A 25,791-nucleotide genomic window follows, 5' to 3' on the forward strand; every position below is an offset into this window, starting at 1 on the left:
CCAACTTCCTCTGCCTGGAATGTCTTCACTCCCTCTCTCCCCCTTGACTTCTTCTCCTCCTTTTAGGCTCCACTTAAGACCCCTTCCTGCTAGGTGAAGACCTTCTTATCTACATCCCACTAGTCAGATTAATTTCTTCTTCCCTCAAAGTGCCCACAGCTCCTTGCACCTACCCTTTTCTTGGCCCTAATTCATTCTTTTTTAAAGAAATCGTACTAAGTACATACTGTGTGCCAGGCACATAGTAGGCATTGAGTAAATGTTTACTCCCAATGCATTGCTGATTGAGTTTATTAAAAGCATTTTCATCACCCCTGTGTTATTCTCCTGTGTGTTTGTTTTTCTATTCCTCCCACTGCTCTGAGCTCCTCTGTATACTCAGGGCTTAGAGTTTGGCATCCTATAGGGCATCAAGTCATCGGAAAACAAACTAAATGCTCTCCCATCTAAAGATGAAATTTGTCTATACTTAGAGTGTTACTAGGAGTGAGGCCTTCCAATTCCCAAGAATAGCAGAGGACACAAGTGAGATGATGGACACCTCTCTGCTCACCATCCCTGACCTGACACAGGATGCCAGAATTGACTACTGTCACAAAATTGGCAGATATTTGAAAATCTAACCCTCATCTTTCCAGGTCATCAAAGGAAGACCCAGAAATATTAGGTGATCTTTTCTAAGTCCCCAGGGTCAAAACCATGTCCCCAGTAACCTTCTGTCATTTCACAAGAGAAGTAGAAAGGGCAAAGGTGGCCGTGGTGCAGGGCAAAGATCTCCCAGACACAGAGAGCCTAATAGTTCCCTGTGTTGCGTCTCCTTTACAGGGAGACCTGGGCAAACCACATGTTTCTAGGGGGTTGAATTAGTTTCTAAAGCTCCTTCCAGCTCTAAGATGCTGTGCTATAAAATGAGAGAAATGTGAACCTTTGGTTGCTATGATCTGAAAATATTTTGAATGTGGAGAATCAAATAGTACAGCAGTGCATGAACAAAATAATATGTTAATGACTAAGAAGATTGTACTTGATCCAATGGGAAACAGCAGAGCTGCTGCTGGTGATGTGTGTGTGTGTGTGTGTGTGTGTTTGTCTTCCTCCCTTGAGCTCAAACATATATTTTAAATCACTAATATAGTAATCAGGCCTCTGGCAGCCTATCTTGCCCACACACACACACACACACACACACACCACTTCAAATTAAAATGGGGGGAAAAAATTCCACTGCTGCTGCTTACATCCTTGCTGTATCTGGGTGGCTTTTTTTTTTTTTTTTTTTAAGAAATTTTTGCCCTGGTGAAAGTGTTGGATTGACAGCCCCTGGAGGGGCCTCTGATCTCAGACTGGGACACGTGGACGTGGGCCAGGAGCTGGGGGTTTTATTAGCATTTCGCTTTTGCACACCAACCGCCCCTGCTAGGCCGTCACAATCTGGCCTAGCAGAGGGCCCCCGGACCCCCAACCGACGAGTGGTCAGATCGGCCACCTCAGAAGCACTCTGGCCAGACCACGTGCTCGGGGCCCTAACAGTTAGCAGGGAAAATGGACGCGCTGTGACGTGTCTGGCCGCCCGGCAACAGGAAGGGTTAGGTCCCCAACCTTTCCCCCACCGAAGGGTCGGGGCCAGGAGACGAAAGCGGACCAGAGGCCGCACGTGGGTCTAACTACCGCCCGGCTCCAAGCTCCGGCCCACTCCGGGGCTCCCGCCCCAGGCTGGGCCACGCAGGCCTAGGCGTCGTCGCGTCCCCAGCCGAGCCCCCGAGGCCGTCTGCGCCGCTCGCGCCCCGCAGAGGCGGAGGCGCAGCTGCCCCTCCCCGCCCGACAGCCGCGCCCGCGCCGATTGGCCGCCCTCTCGTCCAGGTGGGGCGCCCCGCCCCTCGGCGGCTCCAGGTGCGGCGGTTGGACCCGGGCCGGGGCCGGGGCCGGGGCCGGGGCGCCGGGGCCGGGGCCGGGGCGCCATGGCCGAGTCCCAGCTCGGCTGCCTGGACGAGGCGCACGTGAACGAGAGGGTGACCGCGGCGCAGGCAGCCTTCTACTACTGCGAGCGGCGGCGGGCCGCCCTCGAGGCGCTGCTGGGCGGCGGCGAGCAGGCCTACCGCGAGCGGGTCAAGGAGGAGCAGCTGCGGGACTTCCTCTCCAGCCAGGAGCGTCAGGCCCTCGGCGCCACCTGGAGCCCCTACGAAGTCGCCGCCGCCGCCGCCGCCGGCGGCCGGGGCAAGAGCAAGGCCGAGGCCGAGACCCCGACGCAGGCCGCGGCCGAGTCCGGCGATTCCCTGGCCTACTGGCCCGACTGCTCCGACACCGAGGTGCCCCCGCTGGAGCTGGGCTGGACCGAAGCAGCCTTCTACCGCGGCGTGAGCCGCGTCACCCTCTTCACTCACCCTCCTAAGGAGGAAAAGGCGCCCCACCTGAAGCAAGTGGTCCGGCAGATGATCCAACAGGCCCAGAAGGTAGGCCACGCCCCCACGCCTGGCCCCTTGGACCAGGCGCCACTTCCGAGGCAAGGCCTGGGCCTGGCCGCCCTTTCCACCCTCTGGAAAATGGGACCAGAGCCCTCCCTTCCGACGTGGGGCTGGTGAGTCCTCTGGAGAGCGCGGATGTGAACGTGTTTGGCAAATTACAAGGTGTTGGGACAGTTGCTTGTCACCATTACAGTGTCCAGAGGCGCTGGCTTTCCTCTGCTCTGTGCTTCTGCTTCCCTGTCTGGTTTCTCTCCCTAGGGAAGAGTGTGGGCTGTGGAGTCCTTTGGTAAAATGGGCCACTCAAAGGTCTTGATAATAACCTATGTGCTGCTCAGGGATTTACAAAACATATCCCTGGCCATTTTCTGATTTGATCCTCAGGCAACCCCAGGAAGTGTGGTGTGGCCTCCCACCCCAAGCCACGCTGCTCTTAGACGGTCCCCCAGAGTCAAGGCTGGCCTGGCCCCTGGCCCCTGAAATTCACTCCGGCTCTGGGCCCAGTGCTAGAGCTCACGCAGTCTAGGATGAATTAAGGGATGTATTTTGGTCACCTACTACGTACCTGACTCTGTGCTGGGTGCTTTGACAAGGCAGATCCCTGGACTTAGCAGGTCAAGAAGAAGCTCCCACTTACGGCGTCTACTCTACCTGGGGATTGAAAGGAGGTGATGTTTCCAGAGTGGCTGGTATTCTAATACTGGTGGGGCCAGTAGTTCGTAGGGCAGGGGGAAGATTTACTCTGTGCCCTTGGGTAGGGGTACCTGGGTAGGGCTTCCAGATAAAATATAAGATGTCCTGTTAAGTTTGAATTCCAGATAAACAACAAGAAAAAATTTAGTATTATTCAGTATGACCCAAATATTGCATTGGGACATACTGATGCTAAAAAGTCATTCACTGTTTCTGTGAAATTCAAAGTTAATGGGGACAGTCTGTATTTTTATTTGCTAAGTCTGGTTCCCCTACATTGAGATTTGTTAAGAAACATCAGCAGCCTTCGGTGCCCAGTTCAAAATATACAGCAGGAGTGGCTTGGGTTCACCATTCTGATTCAACTCAGTAACTGTGGTTGGAGCCCTTTTATCCCTAGAGGCTGAACGAGCCTAGAAAGACCGGTGGTGGGCCTCCTCTTCCTGGAAGGCGCAATGCAGGTAGTTGGCTAGATTGGCTGCCAGAAGGAAGGGTTAACTTTTCCCTGTCCATGTTTCCACCCTCCCTCTCTAAAGAATTCCAGCTTGTCTACCTGAGCGTCCTTTGTATATTGCATTCTGCAAAAGAGAAAGACAAGTTTGGACAGAGGAGGAGAAAGGACTGGGTGACAATACTGTGCAGCAGGGTGCAGCTGGGGTCAGGGGTCAGGGCTCGTGCTGTAATACTCACAAGCCTGATTTATGCATCCTTAATATGTGCCAGCCACTGTGCTAATGATTTACCTGCATTTTTTCTTTTGCTTTTCACAACTACGGAGTAAGATGGGTATTTTCCTTACGTTTGGATTCAGAACAGTTAAGTCACTTGCTGAGCCAGGGTTCAAACACCAAAGTCCTTCTCCTTAACTGCCGTGCTGTCGGTTGACTAAACCAAGGAGCTGGAATGGAACTAGCCTGGTCACAACCTGGACTGCAGGTTGTGACCCCCTGTTACAAGGAGGGGGAGACAGGGACCTGCCCACTAGAACTTCTAGTCCCATATGGGATGTCAGGAATCTCCTATGTAGTGGAGTGTTCTTAACTCTTTAAATATTTAACAACAGAAACTTTAACAACTGTGAACTGATCCAATGCATACATATTAAACCAGTAATTATTTCCTAGGTGCCTACCGTGTGCCGGGCACTAGCCATAGGAGGATATAAGGTGGCCTTTGCCCTCCAAGAGTTAATTCAAATGCTGGGGGATGTGCTGGAAGGAAAGCAGTTTTTGAGGCTGGATATGCCTAATCTGGGAGGGCTTTACAAGGAACGTAAATTGCAGAGTTGAAAGGAGAGAGAGAAGGAAACTGGAATGGGCAGTTTCTCCTTAAGAGACTCAGGAGAGAGAGATTTTCGATGTACTTTGCTTAAAGTACAGGCGGAAAAGTGCCTTCAGGGACCCAGAAGTGAGTCCGTGGCCTCTCCCACGCTGGCAGAGAGGAACCAGGGGAGGTTGCTGCCGCTTGGGCTGCTGTGACCACTGTAACTGCAGGGCGGGGGCAGGGGGGACTGGACTTAAATCAAGACCCTGTGTAGACAAGGAAACGGCTGGTTCTCATTTACAAGGGCATAGTGAGAGGACCAAATAACTGCGATTTGGAAGAATAGTGCATTTGGTCATTGGACAAATATTTCGAGGTTTACTATGTGCTAAGCACTTCAGTAGAAAACAGACATATAAAACACACCTCTGCTCTTAAATGGCCTAATAGTCTAATAAACCATCATTTTAATACAGAATGATGGGTGCTTAACAGAGGGCGTGGCAGGAGGGGCACTGACCCAGCCCCTGAACCGGGTTAGGGAAGGACCTTTGATGCTGAGGGCCTGTCTACAAGCGTGTCTGAATGCAGCAAGAAGGGTGGAATTGCACCAGGCATCCACCCATCTTTGCGCCCCAGCTCCCTTCTGACCAGCGGCACCCATTTTTGAGTCTACTGAGTAGGTTTAGAGAGTATTGCCTGTGCTCCAGGAGCAGAGGAAAACCTACTGGCCACCCACCTTGAAGACTGACCCTTGGCCCCTGCATTCCTGAGCCCCACACTCGAGGATACCAACTACCCAGCTCCTCACTGCTTACCACAGTGCCTCCCCCAGCATTTCCTTTGGGCCTCAAAAACCGTGTCAGGCAGAGGGGAGGCCCCTGAGGTCCAGAAGGGTCTAATGATTTGTTTTCAGACCAAGGACAAGGTGAGGACACAGCTTCCCCAGGTCCCTGGTCAGAACTACCAATGACTCCGTGTAGATATAAACACAACCCAGGAGAGGGTGGCTGCTGGGCTAGGAAGCTTTGATTACCTGGGAGCTGCTGCTCTTTATTCCCGTGGCAGTGAGAGGAACAGGCCCACCTGGTTGGTGGGGGACAGAGGGGCATGGGTAGCAGACCCAGCCCTACCCCATCTCTGCCTGTCAATGGTGTGTCCCTTGCCTTCAGGGTCTGGCTCAGAGGCTAACCCTTCTTTGGCTGTTTATCAAATTTTCAATCCAAAAGTGACTTTTTGTTCTCAGACATGGCTCCTTGTTTGTGCCACATGTGTGCCTGGCACACAGCTCGATTTAGGAGAGCCCATTTTATCCTCGGGGACTAGCAGCTTTGGAAGAGCTAAGACTCCCTCCTACACCTGTCCGTCATCTTTGTAGGGCCCCAGCGGCACGGGCAACCAATGATGTTTGTTTAATTGATTGCAAACTGCCTCCTATTGGCCACCCGCCCCTCTCCATCAGTCTAGGGAAGCAAGTGTCTGGAGAGTCCCCAGTTGAACTGCACATTACTAAGGGACCCCTTTAATCCCCATTGTTCCAAGCCACCTGGCAGCAGAGAGAAGAATGCTCTAAATTGGGAGGAGGGGGGTGCAGAGGGCTTTGGGGAAAGGCTCCAGGGCAGGAGACATGGTTGGCCAGGTTAGCAGCCTTGGTTAGAGGTCTGGGCAGGCGATGGGGGTGAACAGCCGGCTACACATGCCCAGGGGATGTGGCAAAGTCTCAGAGGCTCCAGTTCACTTCACCAGGAGGCTCAGCTTTCGGGTGGCAGCCTTTGCCACTGTCTCGCCCTGTTAGCCTCAATTGGCTCTTCCCTCATTCAGATACATCCAGCAAACAGCACGCAGCACCTTCTCTGGACCAGGTGCCTGGACCAGGCACCATGCTGGGCACTGGGATATTGACATGAAGCAGATTCAAAAAGAAAAAAAAGAGAGAGAGAAGAAACAAAAGAAACAGTTTACATATATATATATACACTTAAATATGGCTGGTTTGTGAAATCTTGAGTCTGACGGTACATTCGTCAGCCACCTCGTAGCCTTGTTGGAGAGCTGGTCCTGCTTCTCGCCTAATACCTTTCCCCGTGCTCCTACCGTTCCACGTCAGAGGCTTTATCTAGAGCTCCTGAGCTGCCTTTGAAAAGCCTGATTCGCTGTGCAGAGCAAGAAAAGGCCTCTCAGGGCAGCCCGTGACCTGTGGGTCCAACACACTGTCTCCCTCGCCTAACTCTTCTTCCCTCCCTAAGTGACCACTCCTCGTGGGCGGTTATTTCCAAGGCGCGGGGCGGTTCCAGAGTCCTTGTCCCCTTGAGGCTGGCGGATAATGATGCAGCTGCAGTTCCAGGGACTGAGCACTTCACAGTCCTTCCAGGATCTTGCCTCGGCCTGTCCCAGCATCCCTGCCAAGCCCTTGGCTCTGTGGCTATTGGATTCTGAGTCTCTGTCTTTTACGCTCAGTCACTGATCCTGGGAGCTGGGGTTTCTGGGCAGTGGAGACCCAGCTTCACGTCAAGGACAGAGAATAGGCTCTGAAGTTGAAAGGTCTTGATTTCTGTCCTGACCTGGCTACTTACAAACTGCGTTCCTTTGGGGTAAACCACTTCCCTCCCTGGGACTCCTGACCTGCAAAATTGGAGGGCATTACCTAGATTTCTGGATGGTTTTGAAAAATCAGGAAGAAAGTGTATGAAAGCAGAGGATACCAAGAAAGTATCGTACAAACATCAGTTGTCCTGGAAAGGTGCTGCCGTCGCTCTCCGCTCGCAGAGCCGGGAGGGAAATGTGGCTGAGCTTCCTCCCAGGACTCGATGCGGGGCTGCCTGCCAGGAGATCAGAGTTAGGACGGTCAGGGGTTGCTTCTCCTCTTCAGGTTGGAGGCCCTGTGCAGGTGCGCTTCCTGTTTCCTCCTCTGGGTGAGAGGAGCAGCTCCAGCTGCCCCCCCCCCCAACCCCCCGCACTTCTCAACTGCCTTGATCTGCTGTGGCCGTTTGTCAGGGCGGCTCTCATCTGCCAGGGCGGCTCTCATCTGCCAGGGCGGCTCTCATCTGCCAGGGTGGCTCTCGTCTGCAGGGCTGTGGTAACTGAGTACTCAGCCAAGGGTCTTCTCTAGGATCTGCCACGGGCCGAGATGAGACAGGAAGGCACGGCGGCTCCCCGGTCCCTGAATCAGGGGTCCCTGAGGGCGTCCCCCTGCAGAGTCATTCAGAAGGGCAGTCTGGAAGGACTCCTCAGGACGATAGCTTGCACAAGTAGGCGCTGGGGCATGGGGACACGGGGGTGGGGTGGGTTGAGGTGGGGGACAGGCTGTGTTTCTGTCTTTGGAGAAGAGGGAGGCTGAGGCTTGGTTCCTCTGAAATCTGACAATTTAGGTCCCTGAAACTCTGAGGATGGGTGTTTCCCGGGGAGTTCAAAAGTAGAAGATGGGGCCTCAGTAAAGGGGTGCATTCTTCATGACTTCTTGGTCTCGTGGTAGCGTAGCCAGGTTTGCTGGGCAGTGGTCTCAGGAGGCCAGGTCACTGCAGGGGAAGGAGTACACAGTTGGCAGCCGGGAGCCTGGGTGTCTTCATTCTTGCTCTGTCTTTCCTCCTCTACCAGGTGACCTTGGGCAAATCATTTGACCTTGCTAGGCCTCCATCTCTGCATCTGTAAAATGGGGATCATTCTTGTCTTCTTGCTTACTTTCACAAGATTGCTCTGAGACTCCAGTGCAAGACTGTATGAGACAGCATTTTGAAAAAGATGACTAATAGATGCAGATAAAAGGGATTTATATTACGAGGGGCTAACATTGTTGAAAGATAGGTGCTCTGCATGTTATTTCCTTTAATTAACTCAATCCTTAGCACCTTGCAAGGGAAATGAGGTTTTCCCAGAGGCCAGGTCTGAATTCAAGGCTTGTGTCCTTCTGCTACACATGCAGTTACTTTTGGGGATTGCCCCTGTGGCCACCGCTTCCATCTGAAATTCCAGAAGCAAAGTATATTTGTTGCCAGCCAGGTTCTGGGAAGCTCACCAACTAGTTCTGGAAACAAACAAGTACAGGACTACTTTGGTGGGAGAGGGAGAGGAGAGGATTCTTTCTGTCTGGTGGCACTGGTGTCACCAGGAAGCTGGATATAGGTAGCTTCCAGGGACGTATTTGGTTTGGCCATGCCACATGGCTTTTGGGATCTTAGTCCCCCGACCAGTGTCCTCTTGCTGGCCACTTTCTGGCCCTCTGGGACGTGGGCCCTCACTGACAAACTGACACCTTAATGGGAGACCTGCTGGCAACCCCACGCCCACGCCGCCCCATCTGTCCAGGTGCACCCCCAGGATGCTGCCTCACTGCTTCACCTTGGCTGGTGGTCAGGTCCGCCTCCTTTTCCTCACAATGTACAGGGCAGAGCCTGTTCTGGGGCAGGCCTCCAATCTTCTGGGAGAGAGGAGCAGGGCAGAGGACCAACGAGCAGGGCTGGGTCCTGGCTGACCCCCTGCCTCTGCTCCTGACACTGTCCTGACCACACCCCCTCCCAGGCTGAGTCACTCTAGTGATCCCTGCCCCTCCCCCTCCCTCCCACCACACCTCCTACCCCAGGGGCCATGCATGACTGGTCGGCCTTAGCTGGGGCCGCTGCCTTCCCCCCGTTTTCTTTTCCTTCTCTGAATTTTTGGAGTCTGTAGACTTGCTAATGATCCCAGAATCTTAGCCCAGGAAAAGAGCCTATGGCTTTTCTAATTAGTGGTCTCTCTGGCCTGAGTTTCTAGTAATCTGTTGGCTCATCCCAGCCCAGCTTGTACGGTGGTCACCCTGTTGGGCCTCTCACAGCACTGGTGGGGCATGTGGGAGGCTCCAGAGAAATGCTCTTTCTGTTGTGTTCTCTAGCAGTGAGTCGGCAGGAGGCAGGGTCAGGGACAGGGACCAGGGCTTCTTTCCTTTTTGTGGGTCCTTGAGGACCCACTGTGAATGTTCTTAACTCCCCCTCCCGGAAGCGTTCCCAGACTGCTTGGAGATTCCCCACTTCTGCTCATTTACTCACCATGTTTCACATGTGCCACATTCCAGAAATATACAGGTGAATAAAATGTGGACGCTGAAAAAGAAAATAAACTACAGAACAGGTTGGAGGGAGCGGGTCAATAGCTATTAACTGTTGAGTACTTAAATACCAGACCGTGCTAGCCCTTTTAAAATATATTATTTCATTTAACTTTCACAACAATCCAGCAACTTTCCATTTTACAGATGCTAAGGTCACAGGGCTGGTAAATAGTGGAGCTGCATGGGAACTTGAGATTGAGTCTGAATCCCACTGAGCTCCAGGGGCGCAGAGGCCTCCTGGGAATTGACAGCTGAAGCAGCCGGTATGGAAGGGAGGGCGGGCAGAGGGCCGGGGTGTGCAAGGCCGGAGGCCTCGGAGTGCACAGATTCACGCTATTCCCAGCGCCCAGCCCCTCCTGACCACCTTCCCCCGCTCCCTGCACCCTCCACTTGCCTCTCTGGAGAAGCCCTCCCAGGCAGCATCACCTGGCTGTGGCCGGTAAGTTATCCTTGCCGCTTCTCAGAACCTCCCGGGCAAGCTGCCAACTCCAGTTGTCTTGCGCTGATTGATCCATCAAGAAATACCTCGAAGGTACTTCTCGAGCCCTGCCGTACTCTGCCCACATAGTGTGTGGTGCTCGGAGCTCCAGGCCAGTAGCCCAAAGCAGCAGCTTATCCTAAGAATCATGTGTGTTTCCTCGTTGGGTTTTTTTTTCTTAGCAGCTGATTTATCTTCTTAATTATGTTTAGCTTTAAGCTAATGTTAAAATGAGCTTGCATTAGATAATTTTCACTAATTAACACCAACTTAGTGCAGGGGAAGTCATCCCAGAAGCATGCCGTGGGGCAGGGAAAAGCTGGCCTAGGATCTTAAAGAGAATTGCTCTTCTTACTGCCTGGCAGATCACATATGGTTCTTCACGGCTGAATTAGTTGACCTTGCTCACATGGGTACAGTCTGTTCTCTGGAGAGCCGGCCCGAGTGTCCTTTGTATCACCCCTTCATCCACCTAGTTTGGGGAATGGGTGTCAAGAGTGCCTCGTAAGGATGAGGGGTGGACAGGGGGTGAGCCCCGGTGGTGCACAGCAGAGGCGGGAACAGAGCTGGCACAGAGGCCACGGGGCCTGGGAGGGGAGGTGGGCTGGCTGGCAGAGCTGGGCTCCAGTGGCTGCCAGTGCAGGAGGGAGCCTGGTGGTTAATGATGTCTAATTAGTGAGCCTGAAACAGTGTAACATGGCCTCAGACAGCTGGGAAGCCTCAGCTGACAAAGCGCAGATGCCCGGCCGGTGGGCTGGGGGCAGCCCGGCCTCGAGGCAGAGAACAAGACCCCAATGGTCTTGGCTTCTGTCCTCTCGGTGGGCCAGGGCTCTGGTCCAGACTGCTTCCTCAGCCCCCCGAGAGAAGCCCCCTACTGCGGAGGTACTCTTTAGACATTCACTGCGTGTCAGGCCCTGTGCAGGGTGGCATGACAGGTCTCTGCGCGGCCCCCCCTCCACCATGTGCTCAGAGAGACACAGGCCTGAGCAGGTGTGCCTTCTGGGAAGGGTACACACTGCCCTGGGGGCTGGGGACCCAGGACGAGAATGAACCTGGGACAGCCTGGGGGAGGGTGAAGCAAGGACCTCAACAGGGAAGGGATGTTCCCATCACCACAGGGAGAAGGCGGTGACAGTGTGAGTTAAGCCACCAGGGTGGGAGTTGCTGGGTGTGTTTGGAGAATGCAGAGGAGTTTATCGTCAAGGGAGGGAGTGGGTTGGAAGCACACGGAGGGTCTTTGGCCAGGCTGAACTCAGGCCGAGGGTTTGGGCAGGGAAACGGCACGCTTAGGGTTGGGCTATTGGTTCCACCTGCCAAGAGCAGGGGACCGACCCCTAGTCTCCCATCATGCTGACGCTGAGCCCCACCCCCACCCTCCCACCGTGTGCCAGGCACTGTGGAGAGGAAGCACAGCGCCAGATGCTCTCCAGGCGTCACTGCGTCTCCGCATCCTCACAAGAACCATGAGTCAGCCTCACTTTACAGGCAGAGTTCCCAGGGGTCAAGTAACACCCGTGGTCTCACCACCCCTGTGGGACCCCCGACTCCAAAGTCTGTGCTTCACCCACTGCAGGATGCTCCTGGACTTTGGGGATTCAGCTAAATGACCCTGGTGTCCCAGAGGTAGGAGGCTGCAAGGCAGGTGGGGCAGGGCCAGGCAGCGTCCGTGGGTGTTCCCCGGGCAGTCATGCAGGCCTCCTCGCCTGGGCTTTCCTCTCCTCTCTCACCCCAGGAAGCACAGACAGGAAGCTTAAAGTAACGCTTTCTTGTCCAGTTGTTCACATCCCACCGGGGGAGAAATTGGATGGGGCCTGTTGCAGCCTTGATGACAAAAGAAAGCCTTTGCCGTGTGCCGGGCGAGTTGTCTCCATCCTCCAGTAGCACCTCTCCATGCTCAGTGGCAGCCGTGCCAACTGGGTCCCGAGCCCACCTGGAGGTGCTCTCCACTCAGGCTGCAGTTTTCTTTCCTTTCTTTCTTTCTTTTTTCTTTTGGCCGCGCCTCATGGCCCCAGCCAGGGGTTGAACCCAGGCCCTCGGCAGTGAAAGCTCAGAGTCCTAACCACTGGACCACCAGAGAATTCCCAGGGCCGCAGTTTTCCTAGTGGTGCGTTCCGTGCTCGGCGTGCGGGCACTGATGCCCAGCGTCGCTCGAGGGACAGTGCATTGTACAGACTTACTTACTCTTCCCTTGATTGAGCTGCCCTTCCCCTCAGTTCAAGTTTTGACCTTCCTGGAAGTGTAGTGTTGCCTGGGCGTTAATCACCATGTGCTGGACCTGCTGGACATGGTATCAGGCAAAGGAAAACATCTCTACCTTGACGTCTGGGGCTGGTGGGCAGCTCTGTGCTGCTGTCTCCCTGGGAGCTGCCTCCGAAGTGAGGCCCCTTTGTTCTGGGTTCCATCAGAGGAGAGAAGGGGGTGCCGACGTGGACCCACAGCTCACAGCAGGCCAGGCACTGTGTTCCTTGTGCCGCTGCATTATCTCATTTAAAACTCAGAACAACCCTGAAGGGACCACCTCCCCATTTGAAAATGAGGAAATGGAGACTTAGATGAAATTACTCACTCAAGGCCCCACAACCAGTGAGACTTTCTGCTTCCAGAGAGTAGATTCTCTTCCCAACACTGGCCGTCACTCAAAGTGTGATCCTTCCACCACCTGCATTCAGATCACCTGAGAGGGAGGGTGTTGTTAAAACGCGTTTCCAGGGGCCGCTGAGTCAGACTCTCTGGGGATGGGGCCCTCGCATCTGCACGTTCAGCGGGCGCACCCCGCCCCACCCCGCCCCGCACCGGCTGATCCTCTACAGGCTCGAGTTTGACAGCCACTGCCCTGGAGACCTAGATCGCTCGCTGGGGAAATCAGAGAAGGCGGTCCACAGCTGGGGATGTGTGAGCCGGGTGCTGGCTGGCCTGCCCAGAACTGGCTCCCCTGGGCTGCCAGACAGATGGGCCTTCTGGGAGGCAGCAGCTGACCAGTTTGCCCAGGTGCTGCCCTTCCTACCCCAAGGCACCTTAGGGCTGGAGGTGGGGGCATTTGGCCCCATTCACCTGGTTTGGGGATAGCCCCTCAAAACCGCACAGCTTTTTCATGGGATTTCGTGGGCATGATCTCATCTGAAACCCCCAACGGCCCTGGGAGGCAGGCAGGGCAGGCATGGGAGGTAAAAGTCAGGCCCCAGGCTTACATGGGTAATCAGTGGGCAAGTGGGGACTGGAGCTGCCCATGTGGGTTCCCCTCCCTCCCTTCCTCCCTCCCCAGGAAAAAGTGACCATCTCCAGCACACACCTGCAAGGAGCGTGCCTGGCCTGGGGCCTCTTGCCTTTTCCCCACAGTGGCACTGAGCGAGACGTTGTGGGGGGGGGGGGTCTTTGTCAGCAGCAGCCACGCCCACCCCAGTGCCTAAGCTCCACGTCAGCAGAGCTGGGGAAACCAGTGACTGAGAGGGTGGTATCGTCCGGCTCTCTGGATGTATCCTGGTTTTGTGTGACCAGAAGTGACCTCAGGTCCTAGCCAGAGTAGATGTCCCCAGAGCCTCCCACGACCACATCATCAGGGGGTGACAGCTCTGGACTGGGGTCAGAAGCCTGGGCTTTATTTAATCCCACCTCTGCCAAGACCCAGCTGGGTAACTTAACCTTGGGGCTGGGCTCTAGCTGATACATTTCCTCCCAGCTCTGAGGTTCTGCCCATCTGGAATGTCCTTCAGTGCAGGCGCCGAGTGCAGAGATGCAGCCTGTGCCTGCACTGGAGCCTGGCCCAGGGGCTTTGTAGGGCTGACTTGCAGCCCGTGCTCCACTTGCTGGCTTGCATTCCATCACAGGGAGGACGGGTACCCTTTCATAATCTGCACAGAGGCGCTGGCTGTATGTGCTGGTGGCAGCTCTGCTTCCTGGCCTGATGTTCTTGGCGTGGACTTTGACCCCTTCGTAAAGTACTATCCTCAGTAGTGGGCTGGCTGCCCCTTCAAGACCTTGGGTGGGTGGAACAGAGGAAGACCAGACCGGGGACTGGCGCTCAGGCCGCAGTCCCAAAAGGTGCCCACTTCCTTTCCCTTCTCTGTGCCCTTGAGGAAGAGCTTCAGCTCTGCCTTCCAGCAGGATGGTCTAACCTGGAATCTTGAGCAGCATTCTTTTTTTTTTTTTTGTCCCTCCACCAAAATGTCTAGTCATTAATGAAATAAAAGAGTTAACAACAAAGCTAGGTCCACAGCCCGCAAATAAAACAGTAGACGTGAAACACCCTCCATGTAGACATTCATTCCACAAACATGGAGAACTGACTTCGTGTTGAGATGTCCCCTGAGGGTGGAGATTCTGAGAGAAGTCAGATGGTCCCTGCCATCCGGGAGCCCACAGCCCAGTAAGGGACAGAGCCATTCAGCAGATGTTACAACAAAATGTCAAGGACCTCTGTTATGTACCCGGAACACAACGTGGGCAGGAAGCAGGGAGTGGTGAACAATATTGGGTGGGGAGAAGTTCAGGAAATTCTTACCTGTGTCTTGAAAGATGCGTAGATGTTTCACAGGAGTACAGGAGGGGTAGGAACAGAAGAACTGGAAACTGCCTGGTGTGTGCAGTTGTTCTCAAAAGGGGGTGGGGAGTTGATGCAGTTTTGCCCCCAGGAGATATTTATCGATGTCTACAAACATTTTTCGTTGTCACCAGTGGGGGTGGCGCTACTGGCATGCTGCTAAGCACCCTGCGATGCACAGGACAGCCCCCCACAGCAAGGAATACTGTCCCTGGACCCCTGGAAGTCCCACAGTGGAGAAACCCTGAGTTAGGGTAACTGCAGGTCATCCTGCACGGCTGAAAACAAGGGGCAGACGTGAGATGGTCCGAGATGAAGCTGGAGAGGAGGAGAGGGGCCATCATAAGGCCCTTCAATGCCAAGTTAAGGAGTTTGGCTGTGGGACCCACCACTTCATCAGTCTGTTGTTTTGGCAGGGTCACTGTTACGGAGAAGGAATTGGAGCACAGAGATGGAGGAGAGACTAGTTAGGAAACTATTCCAGAAGTTCAGTGAGAAATGAGGGGGGCCCGAGCAAGGGCAGCAGTGCAGTAGGAACAGAACGGAGCTGACCCAGAGAAGGTGCACAGAGGAGGACCTGCTGGCGTCGGTGGCCAATTGGATTTGGTCGTGGGGAGGAGGAGGAGGCCAGCAGACTCGGGCTTCTGGCCCGGATGACCTAGAGGACGTTGGCTTTGGAAGGGCCTCCAGGGCAGGCTGGTGAGCATAGCTCTGTGGCGAGGAGACTGGCAGTCCGGTGGCCATCCAGACTGGGTCATCCAAACGCACCAGGGGTGTCAGTCCCCAGCTGTCTCTTTTTTTTTTTTAATAAATTTATTTACTTATTTAGTTATTTTTGGCTGTGTTGGGTCTTCGTTGCTGCACACAGGCTTCCTCTAGTTGCGGCGAGCGGGGGCTACTCTTTGTAGCGGTGCGTGGGCTTCTCATGTCCTGGCTTCTCTTGTAGCGGAGCACGGGCTCTAGCCGTGCGGGCTTCAGTAGTTGCGGCACGCGGACTCAGTAGTTGTGGCTCGCGGGCTGTAGAGCTCAGGCTCAGTAGTTGCGGTGCACGCGCTTAGTTGCTCCGCTGCATGTGGGATCTTCCCGGGCCAGGGCACGAACCCGTGTCCCTTGCATTGGCAGGTGGATTCTTAACCACTGCGCCACCAGGAAAGCCCCTCCCCGGCTGTCTTGAGTAGAGTGCACGGGGAAGGTGGAGTCCTTTTCGTTAATTTCGTTAATCTAATGGTAGTTAAGGAGTCCAGGAAGAGAATCTGAAAAGATGGCAGCTTAATTAAAGGTAAGTGACAGATGGAGGGGAATTCAGAGGTTCCCTAACACACCCTGTTGCCCCACCCCACCGCTGAGGCCGAACATCAAAGGAGGAGATGGTAAGCTAACCAAACACCTGATGAGAAGTGTTACAACATCAGAACTGCTTTGCCAGAGCCTGCGACATCTTCTAAAAACTCCTGCCACCTCAAATTAACCTCTCTCCCCAGGTGCCGCACGTCAGTGGGTAACCAGGTAAAGGAGCCTGCTGGGAGGCCAGGGGATGACTTTTCCCTCCTGACGAAATCCGGCTCCCCGGGTTCTGTGCCTTTGATGTCTCTCTTATAAAACCTGATTTTCCATTTCTACTGGCAGCCTTGAAGTTAGATTTGGCCCGTAGGATCACGTGGCACATTAAACACCAGAGCGGAGGGAGTGGGGAGCTGGTTTTCCTGGGCCTGATGCCGGGGATCCTAATGTCAAGCAGGGCCTCAGAGACCAAAGCGGAGGGTAATTATCACCACTCCTCCACAACGAGATTGCAGGAGTCAGCGAGCAATTGATTTTTTCCTACTACAGATATTTCACTGCTTAATTGGTAGTGACACAGATGGCTGGCTCTGACCAGGGCGCCGCAGACCAAGCCTCCCGAAAGCAGGGCCCCTGAGGACATCTGTCCCTCTAGTCTGTGATGCTCTCACAGCACATCCTCTCTGTCGGGTGGGGGTGAGGGCGAGCAGGCTCCCTGCGCTTTCAATTACAAAACAAAAGCAAGAGTGAATCCAGAAGCGCTTTCCTGAGCCAGTGAAGCCCTCCCCAGCAACATACTGAGAGTCAGCTTTGAGCTGGACACTGTGGAGAGTCTGGAAATGAGCAAACAGTAGACTCTGGCCTCAGGCAGCAGTTGGGAGCTATCAGGAGGCCTCTGAGATGGTGCGAGCTGTGTTCTGCTGGAATGAAGCCTCAAGTGGATTGTTAAAACCCTCCGTGATCCAGCCCCACCCCGTTGTCCTTACGCTACACCTACCCTGAACTGTTCCAGGCCAATTGTTTTTTGTTTGTTTGTCTGTTTGTTTTGGACCGCAAGTGCAGAGCTGATTGTGAGCCTCAGTTCATGGTCCACTGCCATCGTCAATCCAGGGAAGGCCCCTCTTATTTTACTCTCTCCTTCCCTCCCGTCCCTTTCTCCTTCCATAGGCAGCCACCCTCCTATATTCAGTGTATGTCCTTGGACATGTCCGTATCCTTGAAAAACATGCAGGGTTATTTTATGTAGTGTGTTTTTATTTACATAAATGGTATTAGGCTATAGATCTCTAACATTCATCTTAAAAAGAACTACCCAGGTTCTGCACATGGAACTCGTTCATTGCTTCTGTCTGCTGCAGAGCACTCTGTCCGGAGCATCCCTCACATTCTCCACGTCCATTCTTCTAGAGATGGACATCCAAGTTGCTGCCAACTCCTTGCTATGCCGAAGAAAGCTACAGTGAATGTCTTTGTTCCTGCCCCCTTATAGACCTGTGCGAAGATCCAAGAGGTTCCCCGGGTGTGTAGCCAAGAGTAGCGTTGCTGGCTTCCAGGCATGCACAACCTTAAATCCACGAAGCTCTGCCCTTTGCCCTAAGAAATAGCTGTACCAGTGTTCCCTCCCACCCTCAGTGAATGAGGGTTCCCCTTTCCTCACACGCCAACATTTAGGACTATCCAACTTTCTAGTTTTTAGTTCATGTTATAGTTGTAAAGTGGTATCTCTCTTATCTCTTTGCTTTTTTAAAATTTATTTTAAATTTTTTATATAACTTCTAAAGGTTACACTTCATGGGCAGTTATTATTACTGTCTCTTTGCTTTAATTTGAATCTTTCTGCTTACTAATGAGGTCTGCTTCTCTTTACATACTTATTAGCCATTCAGGTATCTCCTCTAGGAATTGCCTATTCATATCCTTTGCCCATTATTCTAATTAGTTTTCTGTCTTTTTCTTGCTGATGTGCAGGCATCTCTTGTGTATTATTAGTTCCTTTTGGTTGTAGACATTGCAGATATCTTCCCCCTGTCAGTTATCTTTGTCTGTTGACATCTTTCTTTGAACAGAAAATCCCTAATTTGCCAAATGCCTCTTTTAAAATTTTATTTGTCTTATGATTCATGCTTTTGGAATCTTAAGAAATCCCATCTTACCTATGCCATGAAGCTATTTTCCTATATTTCATGAATTCCTTTATTAGTTGTATCTTCTGCATATAGGTATACAGCCTACCTGAAATTCACCTTTATATATGGTGTGAGGTAGGGATCCATTTTATTTTTCTGCATTTAGTATGCCAGTTGTCCCAACAGCATCTACTAAACAGCATCCTTTCTCCACTGAGTTGTGATTCTGCCTTAAAGTTAAGACTTTAAAGTTTTATGTATGTGTGTAGGTACCTATATATTTCTGGTCTCTCTATTCTGTCCCATGGTCTATTTGTCAGTTCCTTCCTATCTCAGTATCACAATTCTTATTAATTTGGCTCTGCAGTATGTCTTACTGTCTAGTAGGACAAGTGTCCCCTTTTAGCTTTTCTTTTTCAAAATTGACTTAGCTATTTGAATCTTCATTCTTCCTCACATCTTAGAAATATTTGAACTCCTCAAAAAATTTTACTGACCATTCATTGGAATTGCATGGGATTTTATTAATTGAAGAGAACTGGATTTTTAAAACATTAAATCATGTTATCCATGAACACAATTTATCTTTTCATTTATTCAAATATTTGTAACTGTCCTTTAATAGAGTTTTCTAAATTTCTCCATAAAGATATTAATTCCTAAATACTATGTGCTTAAGTTGCAATTTTGAATGGACCTTCTTTTCTTTTTTTTTTAATTGGTTATTGCTGTAGTAGAAAAATGCTATTGGTTTTTGTAAGTTTTTCTTGTATCTGGCAATCTTGCCAAATTCTCCTATTACTTCTAATAGTTTTTCTCTGCATTCTGTTTTTTTTTTTTTTTTTAAATATCATCCTTAAATACTGGTAGTTTTGTCTCTTCTAATCCTTCTGTCTCATTTCTTTTTCTGTCATGTTGCATTGGTCAGGACCGCCAATACTTTGTTGAACAGCAGTGGTGATAAGTGAATATTCTTGACTTGCTTAAGACTTAAAGGGAATGCAACTTTAAGTATGTTTCATGAGGGTTTTTAGTAGATAGGCTTTATGACATTAAGGAAGGTCCCATCTATTCCTAGTTTTTTGAGAGTTTTAATCACAAATAGTGTTATCAAATACTTTATAAAAACTTATTAAGATAATATATGATTTTCCCTCTTTGGCACTATAAATGTTATAAATTGATATGTTTCTGATGTTGAATAATCCTTTCATTTTTAGGATAACCTTATTTGATTATGCCGTATTGTATTTAATTTACTTTTTAAAAAACTGAACTATAGTTGATATGTTTAATTCACTTTTAATGACTTATCCATGTCAATTTCATTTTCAAAGTCATCAATGTGTAAATATTCCTAGTCTTTTTACCATTTCTTAAATAGTAAGAATTTCTTAAAAAGTAAATATATCTGTAGTTATTTCTCTTTCTTCATTCAGTACTTTATTTGCATCTCCTCTGTTTTTGTCAGTCATGCCTGTCCTCAGTGCCTTTGCTTGTGCTGTTTTCGTTGCCTGAAATGTTCACCTCCTAGGCCCCTGGTAGCCCACGTGGCACCTGTGCGCAGATTAGGAAAAGGCATCTCTTCCTCAGGCAGGCACAGCTCCCACTCACCCCCATCAGCCCAGTGCCTGTGTGCAGTGCACAACCTGCATACCCATGCATGGCAGCCTTGCCCACTTCCCTGCTTGGTTTTATTCCCTGCTCGTTTCTTATGGCACCCAAGGCTGCCCATTCTTCAGGTTTCAGCTTCCTCGGTGAAATCTTTCCTGTTCTCCCCTGGCTGAAAGTAATCTTTCAACCCTCCCCCTCCCTAAGTCCCTCCTTCTCTTCCTACCACCCCTCCTTAGAACTCACATCACACATCATTTGTGCATCTCTTAAGGCATTTGTCTCATTTTACCTTATGTCTTATTATTTTGTGCGAATGTCTTATGATTCCAACTGGATTAACCCCTTGAAGTTAGGGACTGTAGTTTGTTTGTCCTTAGATCCTCCCTCTGCCTGTGGGGCTTTGTAAATGTTACTTGTATGAATGATTGGGTATTAGATGTAAGAGGTAAGAAGGGCCTTATGTGATATTGTGTAAATGGTGTTGGGGGTGGTCTTTAGAGGCAGAGATAATGGCAGAGCACACGTGAAGGTGATGGTGATTGTGATGATGATGATGGTGATGGAGGATACACTTACTGAGCTTAACATGTGCCTGCACTGTGCTAAACGCGTTCACAGTTTGCTTCTCTAAGCCTTCTCAACAACCCTTTGAGACAGGTGCTACTATGAGCTCGATTTTGCTGCCAAGGAAGCTGGGGCACTGATGAGTCAGCAGTGGAGTTAGTGAACCAGGCCTGGTCTGCCTGGCTTCAGCGTTCGGGCTTTCAGTTACAACGACAAGCAGACTCCTTCGACCATACAATGGTTACCATTTATTGAAGACTTACCTACATATCAGGCATTGTTGATGCTTACAGATGTTATTTCTAATCCTGATGCCAAATGTATCAAGTACAGAGTATTCCCACTTTGCAGATGAGGAAACAGAGGCTCATCAAAGTTAAGGGATTTGCCTAAGGTTACATAAATAGAAAGTGGTTATAATCGGATCTCTCTGACCCCAAAGCACATACTTTCCTCTGCATCATAGGCACAGTGCTTGGGGCCAACAAGAACACCCTGCCTCTGGAGCAGAAGGTTTTTGTAGGAAAGTGGAGGAGGCTGAGGTCAGAAAGGCAAATCCGCCTCAGGCTGCGGAAGGCCTCGCCTTCCAGGATGGATAATCAAGGCTGGCTTTTGGAAATCAAGGGTCCTGGCAGGGACCTTGATTTGAGGATGAAGTGGGATGGTCTGGACACCTGGAGGCCAAGGGAGCCCGAGCTAACTGGAGTTCTGCCCGAATCTGTGCTCAGGGAAGCACAGGGCTTTGCACAGCTGCAGGGAGATCAAAGCACCCAGGTCTGCAAAGAAAGTGGTATCTGAGCAGATCTGCAGCTTGTGGAAATGGTCCATTTCATGCCTCTCAGTGACTGCAGCTCCTTGAACCTGCTTATTTCCCGTAGGCACCAGAACCAACTTTCCTCAGCCTCCTAGATCTCCACTGACGTGGCTTCTGAAGAGCTGCTGGAAAATCCCCAGGGTGGGTGGTGGGAATTTGCCAAGGATGAAGTACAAGCGGCATGGCCTACACCCTCTGCACCATCTTCATTTCCCAGAGCAGGGAGCCCATCTCCTGCTCACATGTGCTCAGAGGTGGGTGGGGATGTGCAAAACCCAGGAGTGGTGCAGATGGCATTTTTGACTCTTGGCCAGCACTTACCCCAGCCCAGCTGGTCCTCTGTGGGCCGCAGTGTGACTCTGTATGTGTGTAGTCACCACGTGCCTCACTAGTGCCCTTCCCTGTCCAGGTCATTGCTGTGGTCATGGACCTCTTCACTGATGGTGAGATCTTCCAAGACATTGTGGATGCTGCCTCCAAGCGCCGCGTGCCAGTGTACATCATCCTGGACGAGGCGGGCGTGAAGTATTTCCTGGAGATGTGTCAGGGCCTGGAGCTCGCTGACTTCCGTATTCGGGTAAGTTGTATCACTGACACTGGGGGTGGGAGGGGGGAAGGAAGTGGGATGGAGACTGCCTCTGCCCCTCCCTCTGCCTGCTCCCCAGTTCAGGGGCCCCGGTGAACAGCCCTCTCAACCCCTTTCCTTCTGTCTAAAGCCTTGCCTCATGAACTGCTAACCCTCACTGCACGACTGGCTTACATTTTATCCCAAGGCTGCTGAGGCCAAGGAGGCAGCTCCAGCCTAGTCCCGGGCGCTCAGCCCGCAGAGTCACTGTCAGGGTTGAAGGCAGGGCTGTGTTTCTCTTCTGAAGAGCTTTGAGAGCAGACTGGGGCCCCCCTGGGCCCGTCTGAGCCCAAGGCCAGATTTGCTGACTTCCTCAGGCCGTAGAAAGCAGAGTCAGGGTCCCGTGGACAAGAGGATTCATCCTCCACCCATGCAGAGACTCAGCTTAGAGCCTCTAGGGCCCCAACCTGAGTGACAGTGCCCTTCTCCTCTTCTCAACAGAACATCCGTGTCCGCTCTGTGACAGGTGTTGGCTTTTACATGCCCATGGGGAAGATCAAGGGGACCCTGTCATCCAAGTTCCTAATGGTAGATGGTGATAAAGTAGCCACTGGATCCTACAGGTGAGTTGGGCCAGGTCAGAGAAGGGCCTGGGAGGCCTTTGTTCATGGTCACAAGTGTTCATGTTCAGAAAGATGCTGGACTAGAGCCTCCACAGTCATGAGTTTAAGAGCTCTTGTCTATTCTGATAGCAAAGAATAGCCTCCTGGCCAGTCCCTTCCCTCAAACTTTCTGGCTAATGGATTATTCAAGAAAGAGCGTCAACTTTTGTTGAGCATTAAGCACCGCCTGCCTTGCATGGTCCACAACAGCTGGTTGCCTTTTGAGGCTGGAAGAGACCCGGGCACATGACACAATTAATAAATGGCGTCAGTCCTCTTGTGTGGTTGAAGTATGGGGTTTTGCAGATGCTAGGTGCTCTAAAAATTCAGAGAACTATTAGGGAATGGAATAGTATTAACAGTAGTGGCAGCTATAGGTACTCCTCATTAAATGTATGTTTGTGCCAGGTACTGAGCGAAACCTTTTATATTCGTTATTGGACTTTGAGCCTCACAGCAACTCTGTGACGGTACGCCTTACAAGCCCCATTTGACAAGGCACGCAGGGCAGAAAGCAGGTTTGAATCCAGACCTGACTTCTCTTGCCCTTGCCCTACACCCACTGCCTGCTTTCTGCATTTGAGGCCAAGACCTGGACCAAGGGAGGATTTGGGTCTGTGGAGGGAGAGCACCCCAGCATGAAGGCAGCAAGGCATCCAGCCTCAGTGGTGGAGCAGGTCGGGCTGGGCAGCGGGGTTTGAGATGGGCTCACCGAGGGGCGGCTGGCAGGGCGAGGCTGCAGGCCCGGGCACATGTATGTTGCTTTTCTGTCCCCATGTTCCCAGATTCACCTGGAGTTCCTCCCATGTGGACAGGAACCTTCTCCTCCTCCTGACAGGGCAGAACGTGGAGCCCTTCGACGTGGAGTTCCGGGAGCTGTACGCCATCTCCGAGGAGGTGGACTTGTACCAGCAGCTGGGCCTGGCAGGAGGCGCTGGCAGGCTGGGCCTCAACTACTCCTCCACTGTGGCTCGCAAGCTTATCAACCCCAAGTACACCCTGGTGACGGGCAGCCACCACCCACCCGGGGAGATGATGCGCTGGGCTGCCCGGCAGCAGCAGGAGGCCAGCCGCAATGCAGAGGGGCAGGAGGAGGGCAGCAAGGGCAGCGAGTCAGCACGGCGCCTGGAGAGTTTCCTGCATGACCTGGTCACGCTGGAGCAGGTGCTGCCCCCCGTGGAGCACATTCTCTCGGGAGAGCTGAGTCGGGATGGCAGGGTGTTCTCCCACCTGCGTGTGGCCCTGAAGCCCAGACCCCAGGACGCCCTTGCCCAAAATGGCAGGGGAGAAGCTGCCAATGGGGAGGCCACCGCGGCCAAGGAGGGCAGGCGCTTCAGCAGCAGGTTCTTCAGCCGGCGGTCCAAGAGGCCCGCAGCGCCCAATAGCACGGCCAGCGCCCCCTCCCCCGAGGCCTTGGCCGAAGCGGAGTTTATGGCGGGGAAGAGGCCCAACCAGGGCTCCAGTGGCAACGTCTCAGGTGAGTCCCTCCCACTGGGCCCAGGGCTCCTCAGGCCTCTGGCCCTGGTCCAGGAGCACTGCTGATTTTGCAAGAAGGCCGCCTCCCGGCAGGGAGAGCACATCAGCTCTGGGCCCTGTGGTCCTCAATTCCCATCCTGCTCTGGCCTTTGCCTGCGTGTGGCCTGGGGCCAGCCACTGCAGGCAGGAGTTTCAGTTTCCTCTTCTCTAAAAGGGGAAAGTGATGCCTGCCTCGCCCAGCTGTTCTGAGGATATGAAGTGCTCAGAACAGTGCTGGGCACGGAGTAGTCTGAGACTAGGGCTCTGACTCTAGGGCTTGTTCCAGCAAACCTTGTTCCTTGCTGGATCCGTTGCCGTCAGGATCTGACCCGGTCAAACACACCGCACCAATGCCCTGACCCACTTTTCCTTGTTTCTGTTGTAAGTAGTTTGACATGGCTCCTCCCTGTGTTTATTTGATCAGTGGTATTTGCCAGGCTGTTTACTTCTGGGAGAGATTGTTCCTGGTGGCATCTTTCTGGCTGTCTTTATCTCTTTATCTCTTTCTCCGGAACAGTCTCCAGAGTGGCCTCTTCTGGCTGGTGGTGACAGCCAGGGCCACTGCTGGCACCTTTTCTCATGTCGGCATTGCTGAGTCAAAGGGGTTTCCATGTTGGGGTTTCTCCCTCCATGGCTGTGGGGCTTTGCAGCGGTGAGGCTGGGCTCCCTGGCTGGCCAGGTAGGTAATGGCAGGGACTTACCTTGGGCAGCCTGAGTGCTTCCAGAATTCCTGTGTCCCTCAAGGCCCCAGCTTTGACCTGACATTGGCTGGAGTGCAAGTCTTCCCAAACACTGATGCCCCAGCCCTGCTAGAGAGCCTGACGCACTCGTCTGTGCCTCTTAAAGTTAGGACAGGCCTGGAGTCTCCGAGAATTTGGGCACAGCAGCAGTGCCAGGGCTATAGCTGCACTTGGCCAGGAAGCATTTACTGAGCGCCTCCGTGTGCCGGGTCCTTCACTAGGTGCTCTCTCTCTCACTTGGCCCCACAGGAACCACGGAGGTGGCAGATGGAAGCTCAGGGAGGTGAATTAAGTGGTCCCAGGGCACAGTAAGTGATAGTGGGGCCGGGACACAAACCGAGGCCAGGGCCCGTGTCCTGTCAGGGAGGGGTAGCTGGGCCTGGCCCATTCCCCCTGGGCTCCCTGGCTCCCCCAGCTCCTGATGCTTCTGCTGCCCTGCACCTCTTGTTTGGAAGAAGGGTTGCCATGGTGAACACCTGGCAGGGAAGAGAGGGGGAGGGGCGAGCCCAACCACAAAAGGGGCTCTTTCCCACGTCCTGACTGGAGGTGAAGTAGAAGCTTTCTCTTCCTTCAGCCCCTCACCCTGAGGTGCTGTTTCCATAGAAACAAAAGGCCATTGTCTTATCCCTTCCTGCCTCCTTTAGTGAGTCTCAGCATCAGATTCCCCTGCTTGGATGACTTGAACAGGTCACTGACACTTCCGCTGCTCCCTGAGTGTTTGCATGGGGTGCCAGGAGCCAGCCAAACAGCCAGGGACAGTGCCCTGTGCCAGCTCGTCTCCTGAGTGCCTGGCACCCAGAGAGAGAGAGTCAGAGACAGAGAGAGAAGGGCAAGTGCAAGAGTGCAGCGGCACGCACGAGGGATGGCCCTCAAGGTCACCCTATTCCTGCTCCATCATAAGGAAACACACAGCGTGGCCTCGTCCAGCACAGCCTCTGTGTACCTGGATGGGCATCCAGCCCTGAGGGCCTGGAATTCAAGTCCCTTAAGAGACCTTTCCTCTCCCTTCTGCTTTCTTCCCTCGAAGGCAGGGCAAGAAGCAGAGACTCCCCTCCCCAAAGCCCCTTTTTGTGGCCTCCAGCCTCCCAAACATTTGACTGGTTTAGTGCCTCCTCTCGGGCAGCAGAAGCTTATCAGCAGGACTCTGTGTGCCAGAGGGTCATGTTCCTGGCAGCATGGGGGTCCCCAAGGTTGGAACTAGCAATCCTAGTACACTGGGCACTGTCATCTGGGAGGAAGTCACTTTAGCTATTCCCTTAGGGCCCCATCCAGGGAAAGGATCCCTGTCCTACAGTGAATCTTACGGGGACCGTTCAGAGCATCATCAGAGCAGCCATCGGATGGATCTCAGCTCCCAGTACCTTGCTCCCCACACCTTGGACACATCCTTTCACCTCCCC

At 52.6% G+C, this 25,791-nt stretch overlaps 1 protein-coding gene across 2 annotated transcripts in view; it reads left to right on the plus strand.

Annotated features, from left to right (window-relative positions):
* The first annotated feature begins 1,936 nt into the window (after window positions 1–1,936).
* The window catches only part of FAM83F (family with sequence similarity 83 member F), a 29,545-nt gene continuing 5,690 nt past the window's right edge, over window positions 1,937–25,791 (plus strand). Inside the window, exons 1-4 of one of the 2 annotated variants that reach the window (XM_060023970.1) lie at window positions 1,937–2,450; window positions 21,319–21,486; window positions 21,976–22,097; window positions 22,922–23,613. In XM_060023970.1, coding sequence (XP_059879953.1) covers window positions 1,959–2,450; window positions 21,319–21,486; window positions 21,976–22,097; window positions 22,922–23,613 — 1,474 coding nt within the window. In that variant the 5' untranslated portion in view covers window positions 1,937–1,958. The remainder of the gene's footprint in view (window positions 2,451–21,318; window positions 21,487–21,975; window positions 22,098–22,921; window positions 23,614–25,791) is intronic. The other variant, XM_060023971.1, reaches the window with a different exon arrangement.

This window comes from Delphinus delphis, chromosome 11, assembly GCF_949987515.2.
Source record: "Delphinus delphis chromosome 11, mDelDel1.2, whole genome shotgun sequence".
NCBI classification, from domain to species: Eukaryota; Metazoa; Chordata; class Mammalia; order Artiodactyla; family Delphinidae; genus Delphinus; species Delphinus delphis.